At 36.4% G+C, this 22,624-nt stretch overlaps 1 protein-coding gene across 6 annotated transcripts in view; it reads right to left on the bottom strand.

Moving 5' to 3' along the window:
• TOX (thymocyte selection associated high mobility group box) overlaps positions 1-22,624 on the bottom strand; it is a 279,705-nt gene that overhangs the window by 129,629 nt on the left and 127,452 nt on the right. For 3 of the 6 annotated variants that reach the window (XM_016120466.2, XM_016120471.2, XM_016120472.2), the window contains exon 2: positions 6,697-6,762. In XM_016120466.2, coding sequence (XP_015975952.1) covers positions 6,697-6,762 — 66 coding nt within the window. Of the gene's footprint in view, positions 1-6,696; positions 6,763-8,226; positions 9,865-13,175; positions 21,910-22,624 lie in introns of those variants that run through there. The other 3 variants (XM_016120470.2, XM_016120467.2, XM_016120468.2) reach the window with 3 other exon arrangements.

Genomic DNA, 22,624 nt, shown 5'->3' with positions numbered 1-22,624 from the left:
AACAACCTCAGCATTTCCAAGACTCAGTGTTCTTATACTAAAAATGGGTCAAATCACTTTTACTTGATATATTGGCATACTAAAATTATAGGGTTTGTTTAGTACAATCTGTAAGTGTCTTGGACACGAAACTTTCAGAAACAGGTGACATCATTCAACATATTACTACTCTGAACTGAAATATCGTATTTATTTTGTAGACTTTTGTTAGTGACAGGTTTATTATAATAAGTGTCAGAAAAAAATCTAGTATGTTATACATGGCAAGATTTAACAGGAAGGATCATTTAGTTTTTCATACTTGTTCATGTGCTAAAGTAAAAAATCTTCAAAATATAATTTCGAGCAAGCCATTTTCAAAACGTGTCACGTGTAACTGCGTAACTGGTGGGCTGTGGCTAGATCCATGACAGCTCTTTGCAATGTCTAAAGCTGCCCTCTGAGCTAACGACCCTCCAAATGGAGCTTGATGTTTTGAGAATCTGTTTTTACCACCATGCTATTTTCCATTCAGATATCTTCATAATTTTTATCACTGAAATTCATTTCCCCGATGTTTGAAAAACATACTATTAGACAATTATAATAAAATTTTCAAGCATACTCAGCAACAAACATTCGTTTTTCTGAAATAAAAAATGAGTCTTATATTCACAAATCCCACAGCTTGGAAATGTATATGATACACAACATTTAACCTGTCAGCAGCCTCATTAGTGTCAATGAGTAGGAACTGGCAATCAGTAGATGGTGTGCTCTCCATGTGTTTATGTTTTAAAATGTTCCCGAAATAGCTCTGTTAGAGAGGTTGATATAAAACACTTCTACTGGACAAATGAATTTCAGTTTAAATTTCATGGTCTACTTAATTTTTTTTTGAGGAATTCATATTTCTCATGTAAATGATCATTTATAGCTAATAGTCAATACCCAACTAAAAAAAAATACTAAATAATAAAGACTGAATGGGTAAACATCTAAAGTTCAACCATGCCGATAATGTAAATAATCAAGAAAATGTGCAGAAAGACTGATACGTGTTTGACTATCGAGAGTGCTAAGATATATATTTGTATGGTACCCATATTCAGTAACCATACAGCTATTAAGACATTTTTATAAACCGTAAGAAATATGTGAGCTATTTCAAGATATAATTCTGAAAAACAGACTTCCATGTAAGAAGCCAATTTAGGAAGAAAACAACATAAACAATAGTAACTTGTGTGCTCAAGTGAAGCATCTTTTTAATTTTGAGTAATGAAGATGTCAAGCCAAATGCTAGAGTAGTTTAACTTAATTAGGTGGCCTATTTTTCCAGGCATCCTTTCATTTCCCATTGAAAACTCAGCTTGTATGCAAGGCAACAAGAGCAATTTTGTCTGTAATGAATACCTCTGGGACTGCGCAGAGTAATCATTTGAATGTTACACTGAAGACTGGTTTGAGTAACTAGTTTGAGCTTGTTAAGACGCCAGACTTTGTTGGACTAACTAGATTACTCAGAGCATGGCAGCTTTTATTGAGTCAATAGTCAAAAAGTCAAGTTGACTTTACCCCTGAAATTTCTGCCAGAAGGAACCAATCTGAAAGTAATTGATCTAATTTATATATAGTTCAAATTTATGTCATGATCATGGAAATTTTATGGTCCATAGTCCAAAAAAATTTTTTTAACAACGTTCTTAAAAATATACTTTATTTACATTTCAACCTAGAGAACTTTCTCATTAGAAGACCATGTAATTTAAAATACAGATATAGTTATTAAAATGTTTGAAAGCCTAAAAACATTGTAATTCCAATAGATGTAAGAAAATATTATGTAAACGGGACTTGGAAAGTCCTCTTGGTTCCAGTGCCACTGCATGGCTGGTGACAAACAGCACTCCAGTGTCATTATAACTACCGATTATTATCTAGTCTATTATCACATTAATTCTTTGAATCCTGTACTTGAAATGATTTTCCGATGAGGTGGGAATGCCGGTGTTTTTCGCTAATGTATTGAGCTGTTGACACCAGACGGAGAGATGTTACTAGAGTGGAATGGGAAAGGCCAGATCTGTTAAACATCTGTAATGCAGGGCTGCAAATCATTGCAAGAAGACTCAAGAATTAGTGTGATTAAAAAATGTACTCAAAATATTTTAATTCATTTACTCATCTTTCAATAAAAAAAAATGTTGCGTATCTCTGAAGTGTCAGACATTATTCTAGGCTCGGGAGACTCCGAGAAAAACAAGAGCAAATCCTGCCTTTAAAAACTCACTATCAGGTGGGAAAGACAAGAAATCCATACCAAGTCTAGTATGCTACATGCCTCAGAGGGGCAAATATGCGCTCTGATATCTCAGACTTGCACACGCTAGAGAGGCATGGAGGTAGTAAGTAGTGAAGAAAGAATAGAGACAGGAGAAATGAAAAGGTGGATGTGAGATAAGGAGACAAGTTAATGAGGCTCACAACTCAGGCGGTAATTATGTAGAAGGAAAAGATGAGACAGATTCAAAAGTTATACAAAGAAAGTAGAATCGACACTATGTGGGATTAATTTAGGCTGAGTGTACGAGAGACTCCAAGTCTTGGGTGACTGGGTAGGCAATATCGACTTTAATGATTATAGGAAATATAGAAAAAAGAGAAGTTTAGGGGGTGAGGGTATAGGTTGGAGGTGATGAATTTCAACTTGTTGAACTTATATGTGGAGTCTGAGCTGCTTTCAGGGACACAGGTGTTCAGCAAAGTTAAAAATCAAACCTGAAACTCACATGAGAGAGCTGTCCTAGGTATACAGATGCTCTTCGGTTTTTATATTCAAAACGTATGTCAAATGCTTAGTTGTAAGAGTCTAGAAAAAAATAATATTCCTCTATTTTATCATTTTTTTTTTTTAAATCTTGATAGTTGAGGGCCCAGGTACGAGACAATTTCAGTAGGGGAAGAGAAGAGAAGCAGAGAGAGAGAAACCTGACCAAAACCTGAAAATAATCTAAAATAGGATCTCAGGTCAGGACATTTAATATTTAGAGTTCACTATAATGTTCAAGATAAACAACAAAAATTAGTTCATGCTTAAAGGATAACTGTTTCTGGAAAGAAGGAGGAAGGAAGGAAAGTAAGATGAATGGAGGAAGGGAGGGGGAGAGGAATGAAGGGAGTACTTGGGTAGGGATGGAAACCAAACAGAAAGAAATGGTTTAGTGGAGTAAAAGCCAAGGTCAAGGAGGAAGCAATTTATTGAAAATATTGTTCAATCACGTAACCAAATCTTCTCCATGACCTGTCACCAGAAAAATTTTGATTTTCCCTATCGAATGATTATTGTATTAAAAAGACCAGTTCTTCTCAACCGTTTTCACACAGCACCCCAAGGGAAGCACACGTGTCAGAGAACTGGTAAAAAATGTTGCCGGTGTGGGTGGAAAGCTTGGAACGTACAGGTAGCCATGGAAAACAATATTCTGGAAACTGCCGTGGCAGAAGGAAGAATGAGAACAAGCACTGGCACATATTCAAAACTAAAAATAAATAACCCTGGTGCCACTGAAAGTTCTGATTAAGAAAACCAGACTCCTGTTTCCTTTGATGTATGTAATTCGAAGGAACATTTATATCTTGAGTGTAGTCACAAATTAGGAATTATGGCTTGTAGAGAGGGGCTTGAGTTTTTTAGGGAAAGAGAAGGATCTCATAGCATACGAATCTGAGTGGGCCTGGGAGATACTGAAAAAGTATTTGAGCTTGGGTTGGAAGTTCAATTTTCTCTGCCTTATTGCCATATTCTCTGGCACATTGGTCAATCAAACGTGATAAGGTAAGAATGATGATGGACCGTTGGCTACTCTTCAGTCTAGTGTTTCTTTCATTAGCCCACTCACACTTTCCCACAAACTATACAGGAGGGAACCTGCAATTTCATGAGGTACCAAGCAACATGGATCCCCTTAGTCAGGGTCTGGAAACACACAAAGAAATCTTGCATTGCCTGGTTCAAATTCCATCGAGTAAGAAAAATTTTAAATGGTGTTTAAATTAAAGTACTTGAGTGACCAGCATGCTTTCGTTATTATAGAGGAAAATAGCCAGTATTCCAAGAACGAGCCAGAGAGAAGTGGAAATGTCATGGGTTTTTATTACATAGTTGTCAGGCTTATTATGGGGTGGTATATTCAATTTAAAAGCTGCCTATCAATTACAAAATTATATGCAAAAAATTTTAAGGATTCATATACATCCACTTAAGAGGTATAGAATGCATGAAGTAGATAGTGCCAAAGAGCCCTTCGGGACTGTCTAAAAGAATATCATTAATTTTTACAGTGTACTTCCAATTCTGGAGCCACTCCAGCACTGGCTTTCTATAAAAATCATTTCAAGTTTAGAATTATGCTATTTGCTTGCAGCAACATCACAGGAGCAGTAGTGCACCATATGTTCCTACTTAGCAACTTAGTCTATAAGTCCCAAAGCATGTACTGATTTGAAAATCGAACAGAAATTATAATTGTTGAGTGATGTTATGAGGCAAGTTGTCTTGGATTACTAAACTATGCAGATGTTTGATGTTACGTAGGAAAAGGAACAAAACTTTTTTTTTTTTTCCTGCAGGATAACTAAAATCTTATTTATGGTTGCCGAAAGGGGTAAATTGATTAAAATTCCCTAAAAGAATACCAGGTAATAAATTCTTGAACACACTATATTGTAGTAAACAAAAGGAATGTTAAGTGTAAAAATTAGCCAAGGCCATTCAACTTATGTAATTTGTGGTTTATTTCCCTCCAGAGTATGTATTATCGTACATTAGTGTAATTTTTTCTTAAAAGCGCATTCTAAAAATATTTGAATATATGCTACTTTATTAAAGTAGCTCGATTCTGGCACACAAACCTGACATACCTTTACAAGGACAAAGTATTTGGATCTCTACTTCTTCATAAATTATCGCTGGTACTTAAAATATTTTTAGTTAACTCCTGACCGAAATATTAAGAAAAATAATGTTTGTTTTATTTAATTTTAGCCTGAGCTTAATATTATCCATTGCACTTGAATTTAAAAATCTAAGAAGCCAAGCTGTTATGATGTATAATGCTTTGAATTTCTAACCCGTTATCCAAAAGTCTTTAAGACGGACATAATGATTCTCTGAAAGGGAGCAGCTGCTTTATAACAGCAATCATTTATTGAGTTTGTGTTTCTACTGTTTCAAACAAATTCAATTAGCCCTTACACTTCAAAACCCTAAAGGCACCAAAGAGATGGTACCGGGTTGCTCTAATCTAATAGTAATACTAAACTTGTCAGTACAGTTTTGGGATTGATGGTTAGAAGAAAATTAATAGTAACATTTTTCATTTTTTAATCAAACAGTCCTATTCAGAACCACCTATGGATCTCGGAGGCTACTTAGCTGAATGAATTGAGTTCAGTAAGAATTCTAAATGCAAAGCTTGGCCTTCTGAAGGTATTCTGAGTGTGATCAACTCAATTGAATGGAAGGAAATGTAGTCCGGATCTTTGAACTTAACGATGACCTTCTCGTCTGAACAATATAGTGTGGTTTCTAGAATGTCTGCCAGAGAAGGCAGTGATCATAATGCAAAGTTCATGGAGAGGCAGGCCTGTCTCTGTTTTGAGTTAAGCAAAAGACATTTTGTTCTTAGAGGAATTTCAAAGCCCCAGAAAGTACACCTCTAACATATACATTACATTTAATTCACTGACAACCACCATGAAAAATAATAGACGTTTTCTAACCTCCGTGCCCTCACCCCTCCCAGTTATCAAATCTATTTGAGCAGATATGTAGGCATCGAAAATTACAGTATCGTTAGAATTTCCACCATAGATAGTTACATGAAGCCCCAACCTACTATGATTTTATACTCTTCCAGACAAAAATATGTTCAAGTCCACAAAATGTGGACTCGCCATCACTTTCATTGATTCATTTATTTGTTTTTACTTACAACGTTCTTATATATTATATTATACTCGCAGCCTAGGGCAGTTATAATTTTTCTTTAAATGCCCTGGCTTAATTAAAGGGCCTGGTCTCAAGTATCTGAAAATAAACAGCAAGCATTTACTTTTATAAATGTAACCGTTTACATTTTCATTGGAATTCTGTTGTCACTTCTCATGATTAAATACCTTGTCAACCATTTCCAGTGAAATGGATACAAACGTGCCCTTGAAAGGTTTCAATCATATCATGCATTTTGGCTTGTACGCTACCAACCCAGTAGATTCTAAAAGCAGCCATATAGCGATTTTAGTTACAAATACAACATTTTATTTAAAACTGCCCCAACAGTTGATAATTAAAGCTATTTGTGACACGTGTAGCTTATAATGATTAACTTGTCTATAGTCAGAAGCACAAATAACCTGCACCTGTAAAGACTTTATTTCCTAAAGGTAAAACAACTGTTTAGGAAAGATCATGCTGGCAAAACAGCTGCTTGCTGTTCTGGAGGGGAAACAAGGTAGCATCTTTCAACAAACGCCAACTCCGGTGTTTTATCAGCTCTATCTCATTAACTGGAAACAAGGCTTAAATGCTTTGTTTATAAATTATGATTATTTCTGATTGCGGCAGTTACTGATAGTGCTACTCATTTGCAATGCAACTCTTTGAATTTGTTTAATTACAATTTGAAACAAGGCAGAGAAGATTAATTAACCCACCTGGCTGGCTGGCACATAGTCCTGGCTGGGTTCTGTCATGCTCATATACATGTTTTCACCGTCAAACTGCGAACGAAATAATAGTAAACATTCAGTGATCTTGACTGTGTGCAGGTTTTTTTTTTTTCCCCCACCATCAAACTGGAAAACAGTAGCCATAAAAAATACCGTGGTTGGGAATACGGAAAATCTGTCATAGCAAGTGAGCCACATCTTTGATGTTTCTGTTGTCATCCTTCCTGACCCTGGATGTCACTGATTTGGAGTAATTAGTGCTCTAGTAATTACAGCAAGTAAGAAAGAAATGAATGGTTTCCTTTCATCTGCAATCTGTTTTAAAACAAAATGGCTCATTTTGCATATCATGTATACATATTGCAGTTGGGTTGTAATAAAGTATTAAATGAATGGCACAATTTCTAAAAAAAAAAAAAGATAACGGAAAATAGACTAAGGCAAAGCTCAATGCATTCTGAGTTTAGCGCTCAAAAATGAGAAAGTGCAATTTATGATAATAGATTAAAACTGGCTTCATCACAATACCCTTATGGTTAAAATTTTTAACTTCATAATAACATTTGAAAAGGCCATGTGCCACTACAACCATGGCTAAGAATGATAAAAACAATGAATAACAAAAATATACAGACTCGATGATCAAATTTTCCTCTCTGAAGTTTTTCAAAGACATAGAATTAATGTAAGGATTACGAATACATAGCAATTAATAACAAATTTACAAGTTAGGAACAAAATGGAAGGAGGAAAGCCACCAGTCAGTGCAAAACGCAGAACAATGAGATAGTTCAAACAACAATAACAATAACAGCACACTTTCTGTTATCTGAGTTTCTGAAAGCAGTAATCACTCCATTCAGACTTAATGCTCAGCTCTCTTTAGTCATTTGATAACTGGGCAAAGCATTATTTTTTTAGTTAGAGGAAGAAGTTTCCTAAGGAAATAATCAAATGAACTAATACTGCCAGCTTCAAAGAGCTGAGTCTGAACATACACGTTCACTGCCAGACTAATTTCAGACAAGGAAACTCGAAAATCTGAAAAATTACTTTTCAAGATGGAATCGTGTTATTGATGGAAGTGTAAGTACACAGTAATATGGATATACTTCATATGCTATCAAAAGAGAAAAAAATTGTGTTAGAGAAATTGCATTCCATCACTTATGAGCTGCTAACATAAGAGTTGTACACACCAAAGCCTCTGAACTGAAGTAAGCAGGAGTGGGTGCCCTGAAATTCACATAAACGTAAGCTGAGTGAGTAGAGACCTCAGTAACGAGACTGAAGCACTCACCAGGTTAAGTTCAATGAACCAAAGGATTTCCTCACACATCACCCTGCAAATATATTTCATGTTATACAGACCAACTTACTTAAACAGATATGAAATCACTTATTGAAAGATGCGGTTATTAGAACGAATCGGAAACAACACACTTAGAAAAGACTCGCTGGACAGTTTGGTTGTTTTGTCATCTGGCTCAAGAGCCCTAAGTCCAAGTGACTTACCCAAAGTTGCCTTTCCATCAGTCAGCCTTCCACCCAAAGACAAACTTAGTCCCAGTTAATCCTCCTGATACTTCCTACAACCCAAAACCTGACCAAGAGCATCGTTTAGCATTTCTTCACCCCGCCCACTGTTGGTTTGTTTGCAAATGTTTTGAATGTTAAGATGCCAAAGAACCATTTAAAACATGGACAGTTTCTCTGACTATAACAAACTAAATTGAACAGAAGTAGTGAAGTGAATCAAACACTCTACTGTCTATGCATATTCTATAAATGTGTTACTTTCTATTTCATCTTCTCTCACTCATTTTCTAAATTTGGTGTCATTCTGAAGCCAACTAAGACTTTGGAGTTTTGGTTTTAGTCTATCCAAAGTATAAGCTAATTGAGTATATTCGATGTTACTGCTCTTAACGAATTCTTTCCTCAAAAAAATACCAATGCTCAAGTAATATTGAGCCAAGGCTGAAACAGCATTTTATAATAAAAGGTATGTGGCAATGGGAATTTTCATTGAGTGCATTCTATGTCCTTATCACCTACGTACCTGTACTGTTACATTAACCAATGTGTGTGAACGGATTTAAACTTCACAACAACCAAGAGTTAGGTATTATTACTGCCTACATTTTACAAATAAAGATAAAAAGGCACAAAGAATTTAAGTTATATGCGCAAGGTTACACGGCTCTTGAGGGGCAGGGCTAGGATTCAAAGCCAAGCAGCCTGGCTTTTTAGCATACACACTTAACCGCTAGAACATAAAAATGTAGTCTGAATCATAGTGATGAGTTAGCTATCAATTTTGAAAATAATGTCAATAAATTATCAGAGTTTAACCACATCTCAATGGTATTGATATATTGTCCAAATGTCTAGAGTATTGTGAGATTTTCCAAAAAGAACACGAGTCTTGGTGAGCTGTCAGTTTCATAATCAGGTTGGCAGAATGTCCCTGGATGCTTTATAATTAAGCCTTAAAAGACTGAGAGGTGATGTGGCAATTAATCTTGTCAACTTGATTGGGCCACAGGGTGACCAGATATTGGTCAAATATCATCTGGGGTGTGTCTGTGAGGGCATTTTTGGGTAAAGTTAACATTTGAATTGGTAGACTGAGTAAAGCAGATTACCTTCTCTACTAAAAGGTGGGCCTTGCACAATCAATTGAAGGCCCAAATAAAACAAAAGGATGATCTTCCTAAGAGTAAGTGAAAACACCTCCAGCTTGACCGTTGATCTGAGATATTAGTCTTTTCCTCATACCTGACCTGAAAATCAGTTCTTTTGGAGTCTCAAGCCAGCCAGCTTTTATACTAGAACTATACCATAGGCTCTCCCAAGTCTCCAATTTCCCAAGTACAGATTTTGGGATTTCTTGGCCTCCATAATTGTGTAAGACAATTCTTTATAATAAAGCTCTTTCTGTGTATGTATACATCCTGTTGGTTCTGTTTCTCTGGTGAGCTCTCTAACTAATAGAGGTGGCTTCCTCTATTACTATCAAGATATTCATGACTCTTCCAAAGGCTTATTTCTGGAAGACATACGATGTAGAAACACGTGAAAAGATGATGCGTATTTCTGCTATTGCTTGCTTTCTAGGGAATCAGAAGCCATGATGATTTTGCTTGGGCATCACACGTCTTTGTTCAGAATGTCTCCCTTCCCTTCTAATTGTTGAAATTCTCCTTACACTATGACTAGTCAGGGCTTGGTTGTCTCTAGCCCCTGGGCTCCCGTAGGCTGTGCTCTGGTTCCAGGCAGGGTTTATTGTTAGAGGACTAACTCTGATGGGTTGTTAGCAACCAAAAGACACAATGCACATGTTAGTTACCTATAGTTTAGGGCCAGCACATACATAGTCCTCAAGAAATATCTAATAAATGAAAATTAAGTAGTATTTGCTTGATTAAATAGATTACCTTCCTAAAGAGAGCAGTGACTTAGAAGAGGAAGAAGATTCAGCTTTTAGAGAATGGTTTGAAGCCTCCTGAAAGAGTCAACACAAAGTCTTACTATGGATTTAAACTGGTCGTTACAGGAGCAAAAGCCTTGGAAAGAAAGACGAAATGTACAGAAATAGCCAGGACACCATTATTTGAATGTTGGACCTACTTCTTCCTCAAGATTTTTATTTAGTTAAAAAACATACTGATTGGCCAAGAATCAAGAAACTTGGATATAAATGAGCACATGCCCTCTTTCTGAAGAGTTTTGAATTGCCAAACAGAATTACGAATATGTATCAGACTGGCCTAGCCAATCCCCTTGTGGTTGTACAAACTCTTCGACCCAGGGAGAAAAATAAGCCAAGATCCCAGTGAACCTCTACCCCCTCCCCACACAGAGCTTGTCAGGCTAAAGTAATCACTGCGCTTTTCACAGCTCCACTCAATCACACCATCCAGGACCTGGTTCCAGGGATCTCAACAGACTTTGTGCTGATACAACATTCTTAGAACGCATCCTGTGTCATGGGCATATATATCCAGTTGTCATGTGAAAGTAGAATTATAGTGCAATAGAGACCTAGAACTTAGGTCTGGAAAGGTCCTTGAAGGCATCATATCTGAATCCCTTATGTTATGATTGAAGAAAAAGACTTTTTATTGGCCATGTGGTCTATCTGGGAGTAGAATCAAGTTCCGGATTTCTAGAAGAGTTGTATTAGATGGTCCTTATTAATAATGGTTGCAATACATTATTTTATTAAAAATTGCTGTTTCTTTATGTTTATCATAGTTATTCCTCTTAGAAGTCAACTGAATTTAGGCATTATAATTTTTCAAAATATACCTAAGCATACTAGCACTTTTAATTTCCATGTAGTCTCAATTTAAAACCTGAAGCAACATTTGGAAGACTAAATAGGCTGACTTATTTAAATCTAAATGTAAATGGCATCAGCTCAGGATTAGCCTTTCTGACCAAGTGCTTTCATACTCTTTATTGTGTTTTTATTTCAAAGCACGAGGGGATGCAATCACATAAAAAGTCATTTATAATCTTCTACTACAGTTTTTTGAAATTGTTTTTAGAGGATATTAACCAAACCCATAATCCCAAAGAGCTTTTCAAACTAGGTAGTTATTATTTCTTCTATTTAAAAACTGAAAGCAGACATCCAACACTGTCTGAACATGGTGAATGATGAGCAAAAATGGGCAATATTAGGCTACTGAAAAGACTAAAACAAGAAAAATCAAAGAGAGAATGTGAAGTGTAAATCAATCATTAGCACTGGTACAGGAAATGGGATCTTTTTAGGGAAACCATTAGAAGAAAACCAGAAAACTGCTGCTGGGGAAGGGCGGGGTGGGAAACCTCATGAAATTCATGAAACAGTACCGCATTGTGCTGCCTATAAAAGGGAAACCTTACATTTCTGGGTGTTTTCTGAAGGAATATTTGATACTTTGAGCTAAAGATAGAAATGTTTATAACGGGGAGTTAATTTGACATTTCGTAGAAGATGCATTATAATAAATGATTGTAAGAGAAGGTAATATCCTCAAAATAAAATATCCAAAATATCCAAAATATGACTACAAGCCATCTTTTATTTTTTTCTTTTTTTGTATGGCAGAAATAACCTAAGTTTGGGCAATGAAGTTAAAAACTTATGCTGTTTCATGTGGAGCAAGGCTTTTGAAAGCTCTAGGCATAATGTGATAATGTACACGTGAGCACAGCTATCATGGCTGTTCACATCGATGTATCCAACAAAAATTGAGTGAAAGTACACTCCTACATGTAGTATGAATCCTCCTATTCTCAAGGGAAAAGGTCAGGAAACACCGGAGAGGAAATTCTTTTTTATCTTCTAGCTTCAAGGCTGAACGTGTTGATGCAAGACAGTCTAAGGCAGTCTGCCTCCATGCCAACCAGGCTGAATGAAACTGGTGCTGAGCGCAGCGGGCCGGAAAACTCACACTCACTGCAGGGAAAGCCACGCGCCGGCTATCAACACCCCAAAACAGAAGGCAGAGTAGTACTCTATTAATGCTTTGAATGGACTTAGGTCCCAACCTGGGAGCACACAGAGCTGGACTAGGAAAGAGAAACTCCTGCAGGTCGGGCCCCTGTCACTTGAACTTGAGTGGTAAGCACTTTGCCGCAGATCTGAATGGCATGGAGAGGAAATATGATCTGCACACAGCATGGCTGCTTGAAGACTTGGCCACTGGAGGCGGAGAGAGAGAATACTGTACTACCCACAACTAGATCAGACACGTGACTTAGAATCTGGATTCTGTTTAGAACTGAATTTATATTCTCATTCTTGTCCTAGGGATATATTTGTTTGGGAAGAACTGTATATCATGGTTCCTTGGTTAACTCTGAGATCTGAAATTTTCAATAATAATGCCATGTATATATCTCGACTCTATATTCGTAAAGGCTGTCCTACACCCAGATTCAGTGGCAGAAATCAAAGAGAATCATAATAGCATTTTCCCTTTGCTGCTAAGGGTATGGCTCCAATTCAGTTTGTTTGTTTGACTGCTTTTTAAACAGACACGCTAAACTTATTAACTCAAATGAACACTGTATTATTTTAGATAGTCACTTTACAGGCTCCACACTTAAGATAATGATGCTATCATAGTTCAAACCATTTTGAACCTTTGTTGGCACATTCTAATTGCATGAAATATATTAAGGCATTTAATTTTGTAACAATCTTGTGATACAGGGACTGTTATCACTCCCATTTTACGGATGAAAAAACTGAGATACAAAGGAGTTCAGTAGCTGGTCTGAGACAGACCCAACCCCATGTCCTCCAGGTCTGCTCAGCCTGCCTGGCCCTCAGGCCTTAGCCACTGGCCTTTGCTTCCGGAAATGAATACCATGATTCCTATGGTCCTGAAGCCCCAGACATACTCCTTCTTCTGCCACCGCAGCTAGAGTCCCAGGTACCCCCAACCCTGGCACCAACTTACATCAAGATGCCTTTCTGAGAGTCAGTGCTGAAGGGCTGGATGACACTTCCTTAGAGTGCTGAGGAAAATGGCCCAGTGGAGAGGACTGGGCCACAATGTTCCCTGTGGCCTCCTTAGAGAAGTCCCGCATGCACAGCAACCAGCCACTGGTTGCAAAGCTGAGGCAGCGTGAAAACATCTTCCGCTTTGCTCCCCTCGCCTCCCCGTCTCACTTTCTTTCTCCCTCACCCTTGTTTTCTTGGTCTTGCACTTCCCAGAGTTAAGATGTGAGCTTTCACCTCAGGCTCCGCTTTCTGGGGAACTTGGACTAAGACAGTATGCAACGGCACACAGAAAGTGACAGTGCCTTTAACCGAAATACTACAGTCATCTCATCCTACCTTTGTTCTGCTTTCGTTAGATTGTTTTTAAGAGTCATTAATTCTATTTTAAATACCAGTGCAAAGACAGAAATGAATTCATGAAATAGTAACAAATAGAAGAATTAGGATTTTCCTATATCATGAAAACACAACTCCAGTTTCAAGAAAAAAAAAATTTCTAGAAACTTTCATTAACCCCAAACTTCCAACACAAAGCAATTCATTTTCCTTATAAAAGCTTCCAAATTCACTCTGATGAATTTAATGGAAACATGTTTAACTGAATCAAAACATGCATGATACATACCTTTGGCTTTTACTAAAAGGCCTCTGTAAGGTGTCCAATATTGGAAAATCAGGAGCAAAGATTTCTAATTTCACATGGGAGCCTTGTTTTAGAAATGAATTCTCAAGTAATTTGAGTTTCTACAAAACTTAAAGCTGTAAAACTATACTATATAGTTGAAACGCAGTGTAGTTTCAATTGGTTCAGAACATTCTTTGGACTTGTCATGTTTTAGAGAAATTTGTCTGAATTCATCTAGTAAGGGAACAATTTGAGAAGTACGTCCAAACTTGCTGGAATCCTCCCCTAAACTCACTTATTTCCACATCATATCAGCTCTCACTTCATTTACGATGCTACCTAAATCCTGCATAGATGTGGAATGAAAAGTATAAAAATCCTTACTTTTGGGGGGGTTGGCTCTTTTCTTGCTAGTATTCCCTTTTAAGCACAGTGAATATTTTTTGGTATCTGACATGCAGAGAAAAAGACGAGACTCTTTTTCTACACATGTCTGGTCCGGAACAGCATGTTCTGTTCTGGGAACCTCAAAACGAGAAAAATGGAAACCAGCAGAAGTTCAGAGCACAGAAAAGGTTGAGACTTGAATGACTAATGTATTAAAAAGATTAACAGAATTGTTAGACTGGTCAGGTGACAATTGAGTGAGAAAAAAATTTTTAAAAAAGATTTGAGGACAAACAATTCTTGAATAATTTTTAAGATGAAAAGTGGTAGTACCAAATAAAAACAGTTAGGAAGGTACAGTGTTATTAAGATGGAAATTCTCACTTCCTTATTATTATTACTCAGAAAATAATATTGTGACTAAGTATAACAAGAATGTTACAGGAATAGACTTTTGGTAATTAAAATCTCCTAATGATAAGACAGGTGTTGAAATATATTTTGGTATATTCAGGACAAACTTGACTGTTTAGAAATATAAAAGGTTCAGTTTAGATCTATTCTATTACCTTTTTGAGATCATATTTGACACTTTTTTTAGGTTCCAGAGAGTTTGTTTTCTAAATGAAAACATAATGACATTTTAAAGAACTGGATTAAACAGCAGGAAAAAAATCCTTCAAGTCATTCATTTTGGGTTTGTTCATTGTGAAAGAAAGCAAAGATCTGTTGACATGTGTCTTTCATTTTAAGAAACTTGAAAAGTCACTCAATCCATTTGTTACATCAAAAGAAGCACGATTTTTTTTTTACTTTTCTTTAACATCCTCGAATATTATATAGTTATATCTATTTTTGCTTAGTCTCTGATATTTAACCATGATTTCATGTGACTTTCCTTCCTGACTTATGGAAGGAAGGAAAGTACACTTTTATGACAATGAAGGCATAATTTTCCTTGCTTTAGCTTAAGTTTTCACGCATGAGATGTCCCTTCTTGAGGCATAGTCATTACACATACTTTCAGAGTTTCAGTTCCAGAGTTTCTTTTTATTGTCTTCTGGTTTACAGTAGTTCTAACGACTCTCCCCAGATCATTCTCCCACTCTTACTTGACTTTTTGTGTGTGTGCATGTGAGGGGAGGGTAATATTCTCTCAAATACTCCATCCTCCCTTGTGACAATGTCCTTTTCATAGCAGCATATATTGCCAACAACACGTCGGAGCCAAAACTGTGAGAGTCTTGCCGGTAACAGCATGCCTGCTTCTACTCAAAGCCTTGTTTATAATGCACAATGAGGGGTGATTAGTTTTCTCTGCTTTACTTTCTGAAATGGCACCAGATGATGCTATCTGGTTGAAAAATTGAGAGAACAAAATATCACCACATGGTACTATCAGGGGTGAACCATCTTACTTAGCATAGTCTTGCTGGTACATCAAAAATCAATGGGAATTGACATATTCCCAGATTAAAATGTGGTATTCATTCATTCATTCATTCATTCAACTAATGTTCACTTTGCACCTACTATGTGCTAGGCCCTGTTCGCAGTGACAGTACTAAAATTTATTAAATATTTATTATGTACCAGGTACACACATACATTGACTCAATTAAATCCTTATAATAAGCAAGTGAAGCAAGCAGTATTTATGTTCTTTTACCAACAAGGAGGCTGAGGTTTAAAGAATTAACTCACTTGGAAGGGATAGCACAAAGCCTCAATTCCAGGTCTGTCTGATGGCAGAAAAATACCTAATGAGAAAAGAACCTGCTAGAGGGAAACGAGACCCTTGTGAAAAAAAGAGGATCAATCAACATGCAAGTCTTAGACATCTCAAAGGGACTGTAGAGTTAATACCATTTCCCAGGTAGTGATTACCAGGACAGCCAGCTTCATTCCATTATTTTAATGACAATATCTACTTAATGATAATGGGTATTTCCTACAAGTATATACTGTATTCCATAGCCCACTTTAAGTGGACCAGAGCTGTCCTTGGCAGATGCAGAAGGTATGTTAGAGAGACCATAGAGCTGAATGATCTGGAGTGGGGTTTGCGACCCATCTCTGCCACTCAATAGCTGTGGAAATACAGCCTCTGTGAGCATCCACGGCCCTGTTACAGCATTGTCACAGGGGCCGGACCTGCACGGGGAAGTACCAAGCACAATGCACATGTCTAGCAGATACTCAAAGCAAGTCTCTCACCTTTCTCCTTACTGCTTAATGACCTTGACTAAGCCAGTCTGAGTATGTTAAACTATTCTTCCCTTCACTCCACCATTGCTTAAAATCCTTCAATTCTTCCTAAGGTTTTTAAGGTAAATTCCTACTTCCTTACTTTAGGAAACAGCTGTACCACTCATCTGTGGCCAGTGTCCACTCTAAACGGTCAGTGCCAGTGCCTTGCCAAGTGTTAAATATTTTTAACATTACTCCCGTCTACATCTGCTGTCACTCTGCATTTCATCTTTGCCTAATGATTTACATATGGTCAGAAAATCCCTGCCTTTATTCCTTCCCACCACCTCCTCTAACTGAAACACCTTTCTATATCCCACTCCCTGTTATTTCCCTCCATATTTCCTAGTAATAAGATGATCACAGAATGTATCAACCAACCTACAACACTTTTGAGAATGAAAGGAGTTACTAAGCGTGGTTGAACAACAGTCATCAACTTGGACTCTCCCAGACAAAGAGACTCTTTCCACCGGAAGTAAGCCTTGCCTGACATCACTGATAATTTAGAGTCCCTTCTCTGGATCCCCATAAGTTCTCTGTGGCATCTGGTGCTCGTTGCTGCAGATCGTTTGTCGTACTGTCATTGTTTCCCTGCGTCTCTCCTGTATTGGACTATGAGCTCTTTGAAGGCAGGAACCTTCCTATTTATCCCTCTATCCCCAGCACTCGGCATATGCCTAGCACATATTACTTACTAAATAACACTAAATAAACGATAAAATAAATCCAGTGCAATATTGTGAGAACTTAAAACTTTCAGATACCTCACCATCTCATTATTCTGCAGTAACATTGATTTCATGATCATTTCCGAATCAATTTCTGTCCGTGAAAACAACGGATCCTCCAGGATTATCGGACAAAAGCTTCCATAAACCAGATCACCCTCTAGTTTTCCATTTCTTCCTGTTCAACGGGAACCAAATTTTCTCCAGTCATTTTACTTTGAATAATTTGAAAAAAGTCCATTCTATGCGAGCTTAGATAATAGCTAATTTTGCTTCACGCTCCCAAGGAGGCAAGTCCAGTTTCGGTAAGCAGATTGTGCCCGTGCTGCTCTAGATCAAGCTGGTTATTTTTTCACGCTGACGTCAAGCTGCTGGTGAACATTTTGCTCTCTGAATCACCTCCAAATCTATACCAGCATGCTAATGAAAAGTCGACTGGGTTGGCAGACAGAGTGTAATTCATTTCTTCCTTTTCCCCATGTGGGTTGTGAGTAATTCAAGGCCTCTTGTTCCCTTGTAGGCATGGCAGAATAGGACAGAATTTAGGAGCGATTTTATCACGGAGAGGATTTTAAATAAGAAGACCCAGATAGGAGTCCTGGTTCTGACACTTGCTAACAAACTGGTCTTGGAAATAAGGGTGCAATTATATTTCCTTTAGGCAATTATTTCAGAGTCAAACGAGATAGGCAAAAGCATTTACAAATTGTAAAGCACTAAACACAAACCCTACGCTACATTCTGGAACTATGGTACTTCCCCCTCATGGCAAATTTATTTGACTGTTTCCATTATTAATTGGAAAGAACAATAGGCAGAAAGTAGTGGAAAGAATCAGTCTTACAGTGCCCGAAATTAGCCTGTGAGAAAGTCATTAATATGGAAAGTGATACGTAGACATCATTTTTTTATCTCTATATATCTAAATGCAGAGTTCTACCTTAAATATTAGGTAAGTGAAAAGCAATGGAATGGGCAAAAGAAAATAGTGGTGTGATCACCAAATAAACAAAAAGTTTGTAGAACATCACGTGTGTATGTACAAGATATTTTTCTCCTGAAATGTTTCTTTTATTTGGCTAATATTTAAATTAGTTTAGATCACATAGGGGAGCAGTTATTATGGTACAATATTAAGAACTGCCACACAAAACTGCAAGACAAGTGGTCTGAAAATGCAAAACACTATTGAACTCTTCTCCTAAATCATAGAGAAAGTATTGCCTGGCCATAGTAAACTATACCATATCATGTTCACTAAAATTGCTTCAGGAGAATTTATTGTCATAAAATAAAGATTTCAGACAGTTTAAACATTAAAAAATTGCAGTGTTATACTTTAATATATAATGGTATAATATTGGATGATATAGGTTTTCTACAGTATTTTATTTGCTCTAGTTTATTAACTTTATGCATTAAATTATCCATAAGACAACAATTGTTCACTGTATTTTAGGATGTTTGTAAAAATTATTCTAGTTCAACAACTGCATAACCTTAAGAAACCATAGACACTTAAGCTGTTTCGGTAATCAGTTAATGTTCCTTATAATGCTTACATCAAAGAAATTATGTAATTTCTACTGCTCTATAACCTATTATTTCACCTTCTGTAAGAAACATTATATTAATAACTTTTGCACATTTCATATTTGCGATGAAAAATTCTGGCATGATATATTTTTGTAACCATTAAGTAAATTAATATTAATGCTAGATTAAGTGGTTTCTGGATTTTTTTTTGGTTGAAATGTCTTCTGAATAGTTATGAGCAGAATATTAGTATTTTAAATATATCTAATGAATCTTGTCTTCAAGAAATCCTTCCATATTACTTGAGATATTAAACTTGAAACAAATAATTCGAACATGTATTAAAGTTAAAATAAGATGAAAACTAAACATTAAAGAAGATTAAATTATCTAAGATAGATTTTTATTTTAAAAGCAGAACAATGTTGCCTTTTCCTCAGGCTAATATAACTTTCCGCAAAAAGTTATATTATACTGCCTATTTGCTATTCTACATAATTTGGGCTACAAAGCTATTTAGGCACAACAGGAAAATAATGAGCATCTAATATTTAAAATCCATATTTTATCATACCCCCATTACCTCTTTTTTAGGCAATGAAATTGTGTTTGTAATAATCCATTTATATTAGTGGTTCCAAAAGTTAGTGTGTTTTCTTAAAACCTGTACAATGTAATCTTCAGATAGGTCATGAACTATACTTTTTTAAAACGGTGAATTTTCACACTTTCAGGTTGTTGAAAAGAAAAGGGTTTGGTGGATAGGTATTTTCAGGAAAGCCTCGGAGACTTCGCGCTGGTGCCATTTTCCCAGGAACTCCCCCTTCTAGTATCTCCTCGAATAGTGACTGGAGACTTTTTCAAACATTCTTTAAGGTGGGAAGCTGACTTAATTAATTTCTGTAATGTCTACCACATTAACCATATAGTTTCAGCAGTTCTATCATTTATTGGCTATTTTCATTTCTTTGTACCTTTTTGGATTTGAAGTTTTGTTTCGATTTTGTTTTTATTAATTGCTCGGCCATAGTTTTGCTCATTCTATTTAATAACATCACGATGGCTGTAAAAAGCAAGCCACATCTTCTACGGGCATGGTTTTCACTTTAGGGTAATTCTATCCCCTCTTTTTTGATTATCATGATTGACGGGTGCTACTGGCATCTAAAGGGTAGAGGCCAGGGATGCTTGCATACATTCTACAATGCACAGGACTGCCTCCAAAGGAAGAGTTAACCAGCCCCAATAACAACAGTGCTGCTGTTGGGAAACAGTGGCCTATGGCATGCTTTGAGTTTGAGATTTTGGTCATTTTCATGACACCATAGGATGAGAAATGAGACCAACTACAAAATGATCCACATTAGTAAAAAAGATAGCTCAAATTCTAAATCAATTAATAAATCTATTTTTAAAAATCTTTAGATATGGCCTGAGTAGTTTGCACAGTGCAATGTAAGAACCCAACTTTTACAGGGACAAGAGCACTATTGCAGGTGGTATGGATATGGTGTTCAAAACAAGAATTCAAGAGCCCTCATATCCCATGCTTACAACTCCGTTAATTCAAAAATAAACATACATTGTATTACATAAACTTTGGAGTTACAATTACTATGGGAAACTACAGAATGACAAAACCAATTCTTCAAATTACACATAAAATCTGCCACTTGTCACGGTTAAAACCTAAAAGCTGTAAGAAATTAGCAATTTGTTAATTAGGATTCTATTTATCCTTTCATGCGCAAAACTAATTATTTGTTTGCAAGATGCTGCATCTTCATTAAAACCATTAGTATTCTGAGTAGATGGCAGTATTAATTTTATAAATGAAATTGGAATTTCACCACTGTGTTTTGTGCAGTTTCTTAGGGCCGTGAATATGTCCACATGATGTTATCTGTCTAAAAGGACAATTCTTTATAGCAACAAAAAGCAGTTTTATCTAATTTATAGCATCCATTTACATCATTTTTCGAGCAGTCTTTCTGTATAGCAAGTAGGCATATATATTATTCTTTGAGATATATATGTATGTGTATGTATGTGTGTTTGTGCATGTGTATGTGTGTCTATGTGTGTATATATGTGTGTGTTAGTGTAATATTATACATTGGGGAGAAGGGATAGACACTATTTTACCAAACCCTATCTCCCAGAATGTTGTTATATTTTAAAATAATCTAAAGTCATCTCTTTGACTTTTCTAAGGAAGGGTTGTCTATGACTGGGTTATCGTCTAAAAGAGCAAGAGCAACTAATTTAATTAACAAGTACTCTGAATTTGGAATCTATTCCATATTTTTTAGGCAGCATGTTTACCTGCCCAATCATGACTTAATGTGTTAATAACATGAGTTTCGTTCACCTGGAAAGTGGTGTTTGGGCATCAAAGGGAGTTTCTCCGGAGTGTGCAGAGCTGCTGAGGGAAGTCTGCCTGGGATTGCAGAGGACCCGGGCAAGTCACAGGGTAGTTGATACTCCCCGTGGATAATTGTAAGTGGGATAGGGGAATCTAGGGCCACTTCAGGCTGAACAGAATCAGAAAAAATAGCAAATTAAAAGCGTTCAGGGAAAAAAAGCTACATAAGACAGAACTTTGAGAAAAGTTGCTCGGGTTCTCCTCCATACCTTGAAATGAGACACTCTCTGCTTACCGCTCAACCCAGCTAAGTGATTTTAATGAGTAAGACAAAGAATCTGCATACAAAGGATTCCGACACTCTCAGAGGAAATAAACTACCTAATGTTTATAAGCATTTAAATACTATTCACTCCTAGACAGAAAAATATAGGTTAGTATAGATTACTGTTTAAGATAACATACTTTCAGATTTTTAAAAAATTAATACACCTAATTTTATAAGAGCAGTTTCAAGTTCACAGACAAATTGAGTGCAGAGTACAGAGAGTTCTCATATACCCCCGGCTCCACATGCACACTGCCTTCCCCGTAATTCACATGCCACATCACGAGGGTGCATTTGTTACAATCCATGAACCTTCACTGACATGTCATTCTTACCCAAACTCCATACTTTACGTTAGGATTTACTCTTGGTGGTGTACATTCTAAGAGTTTTGACAAATGTATAATGGCATGTGTCCACCACTGCAGTATGATACAGAAAAAGAGCTATAGTGGCGGCATAATATGTGTCTATATATATATATATATGTATATATATATATATATATACACACATACACATACATACATACATATATGTGTGTGTATATATATATATATTGTCTACACAATCACAGTTAAGAGAATTCTGTTCAGCCAATACCACTTCTATCTACCTCCAAAAGGTGCTGTTGCTAAAAATAAAGCCTCTAGCCTAAGCTCCTACTTGCAGTCCTCACCACATTGAGTATTAATTGGATTTTTCTTAAATTAACATTAGGGAAGGGTTATAGAAAATGATATGCCTATTTAATGCTCTGCTCGTTTGACATGATATCTTTCCAGAAATATCTGTAAGTAGATACAGAATTTTACATGGATTAAAATGTCAGTAGTTGATTTCATCAAGAGGCAATACCACAATTATACTTCTTGTGCTGTTCCAAACTGAAAGTGAATTTCTGGGAATGTTTCCAGCTGTCCCCAACAGTCTTTCTGGGTTAGTGACCAGGAATGTTTGCAAGTGACTAAATTTATATCATTTGGGCAAAACTTCCATTTGTGTTTCAAACTATGTTGATACATACAAAGTAGACTAGAGAGTTGGCAATTATCCTATTAATTTGATAAATGTGGACAGCCATACCAGATATTTCAAACCACTAGATAGAATTTCTTTGTCCCAATGATTTAATTTGTTAACCAGATAACTGCCAAGACTTCATTGTGTTCCATGTAAAATT

The sequence above is a fragment of the Rousettus aegyptiacus genome, unplaced genomic scaffold (genome assembly GCF_014176215.1).
Source record: "Rousettus aegyptiacus isolate mRouAeg1 unplaced genomic scaffold, mRouAeg1.p scaffold_m13_p_15, whole genome shotgun sequence".
In the NCBI taxonomy this organism is placed as follows: Eukaryota; Metazoa; Chordata; class Mammalia; order Chiroptera; family Pteropodidae; genus Rousettus; species Rousettus aegyptiacus.
This window is presented reverse-complemented; position numbering and strand designations above follow the sequence as displayed.